This window comes from Aplysia californica, unplaced genomic scaffold (assembly GCF_000002075.1).
Source record: "Aplysia californica isolate F4 #8 unplaced genomic scaffold, AplCal3.0 scaffold00089, whole genome shotgun sequence".
In the NCBI taxonomy this organism is placed as follows: Eukaryota; Metazoa; Mollusca; class Gastropoda; order Aplysiida; family Aplysiidae; genus Aplysia; species Aplysia californica.
Window position 1 is genome coordinate 887,226 of NW_004797359.1, and position 1,627 is coordinate 888,852.

Consider the following 1,627-nt stretch of genomic DNA (forward strand, 5'->3'; position numbering starts at 1 on the left):
GGAAGAAGAAGAAGAAGAAGAAGAAGAAGAAGAAGAAGAAGAAGAAGAAGAAGAAGAAGAAGAAGAAGAAGAAGAAGAAGAAGAAGAATGCATATCAATATTCTATATCATGTTCTATTCGTGTTAAAACCATTGTACACGATCGTTGTATAAAACTTAATACAAAGTCAGATACAGGAATCAAGCAGGCTTGGAGAAAGAAAGTGGTGGTGACTTCATTCAGAAACAACTGTTGTTATTGTTGTTATTGATTTAGAGAAAGAGATTGGCCTATGAATGATTCGTGCGAATTTAGTTCTCTGAAGAGACGTTAGTAGACACAGAATTGTATTGATATGTTCTCGTGTGTTGCTATTTATCATTATTATTGTGTTGAATGGTCGTGAAGAATTACTTTTGAATAGCTCTAGGGACGTGTCTGGTTCCGTTTAGAAAAGCAATAGGCAGAAATTCAAATCAAACCGGATGCCTAGAGAAAGATTTCCGTCGTACGCCATTTATTATTTAAAGTCTGACACTGCGAATACGAAATGTGGTAAATTATATTTGGAAGTCTTTAAAAGATACATCTTATCAATCCTTTTTTTTTCTTTTTTTTTTTCTTTTGGAAAGCACAACACCTTACCGAAAGAGCTTTTCAAGCTCTATCAGAGACAATTCTGGCATTTGAATCCCACAAGACCGCTATCCTGTTACAGTTAGTCCATCTTGCTTGTCGTTTAGTTGTTGTTTTAGTTAGTTTTACAGCCTTTTCAATACAATTACTCCCGTACATGCCGAAGATTGAGGTGTTACAAGAGAGTACCACGCACAAAAAAAGAAGGAGGGGAGATTTGGACGATAGGTGTTTGATAGGAAAGAAGGAGCCAACCACTCCAGAGCACCCACAAACCACCCACCATATATGTTATTTCCTCAGATGTAGAGACATCGGACGCTGAGCAAGAAGGTTCTGATGTTGCAGAAGGCGAAACGCACGTAAGTTTTGATCTGGTCCAATACGGTTTTGCTCTTGTACTATTTCGCTACATCAGAATAACAAAGTTTTATCTGACATTTCTGCCTGTTTTGAGTTTCTAAGACCATGGGATCAGAAAACAATTATAGTGCTCTGTCTGCTCTATCAAAATCGTAAGATTATTCGTAGTCGTTATCAAGACCTTATTCACAGAATTGCATTTGAAAAAGAGCTCGACATGAAATGAAACTCAAAATCTTTGACGTAAAATTTCTCAAAACTAGGTACTGAGCAGATAGAACTTTGCAATTCTGAGGTATTGGTTTGTGAAGATGCACAGCGTTTTTGTAATGTCGATTTTTTTTTTTAAGCATGAGCAGACTGTTTAGTTTTAGAAAGAATGTTATGGCACTTGCAACACAATTAGATCATAATACAAGTGCCCAAGATTAGAGGTGTTACATGGGAGTAACATACCCAAAACAGAAGGAGAAGTGATACGGATGATAGATCTAGAGATAGGAACGAAGGAGCAAAACACACCAGAGCATCCGCTAACCAACCACTGAGCAGACTGAGCATCTGTGCGGTCTAGTAAGCATGTTTGTTGTAGATAGATAGATAGATAGATAGATAGATAGATAGATAGATAGATAGATAGATAGATAG

General features: G+C 37.0%; 1 protein-coding gene across 2 annotated transcripts in view; it reads left to right on the forward strand.

Annotated features, from left to right (window-relative positions):
* The window catches only part of LOC101863735 (regulator of G-protein signaling 9-binding protein), an 88,167-nt gene that overhangs the window by 84,741 nt on the left and 1,799 nt on the right, over window positions 1–1,627 (forward strand). For both annotated transcript variants that reach the window (XM_005094789.3, XM_013080503.2), the window contains exon 7: window positions 920–978. In XM_005094789.3, coding sequence (XP_005094846.1) covers window positions 920–978 — 59 coding nt within the window. The remainder of the gene's footprint in view (window positions 1–919; window positions 979–1,627) is intronic.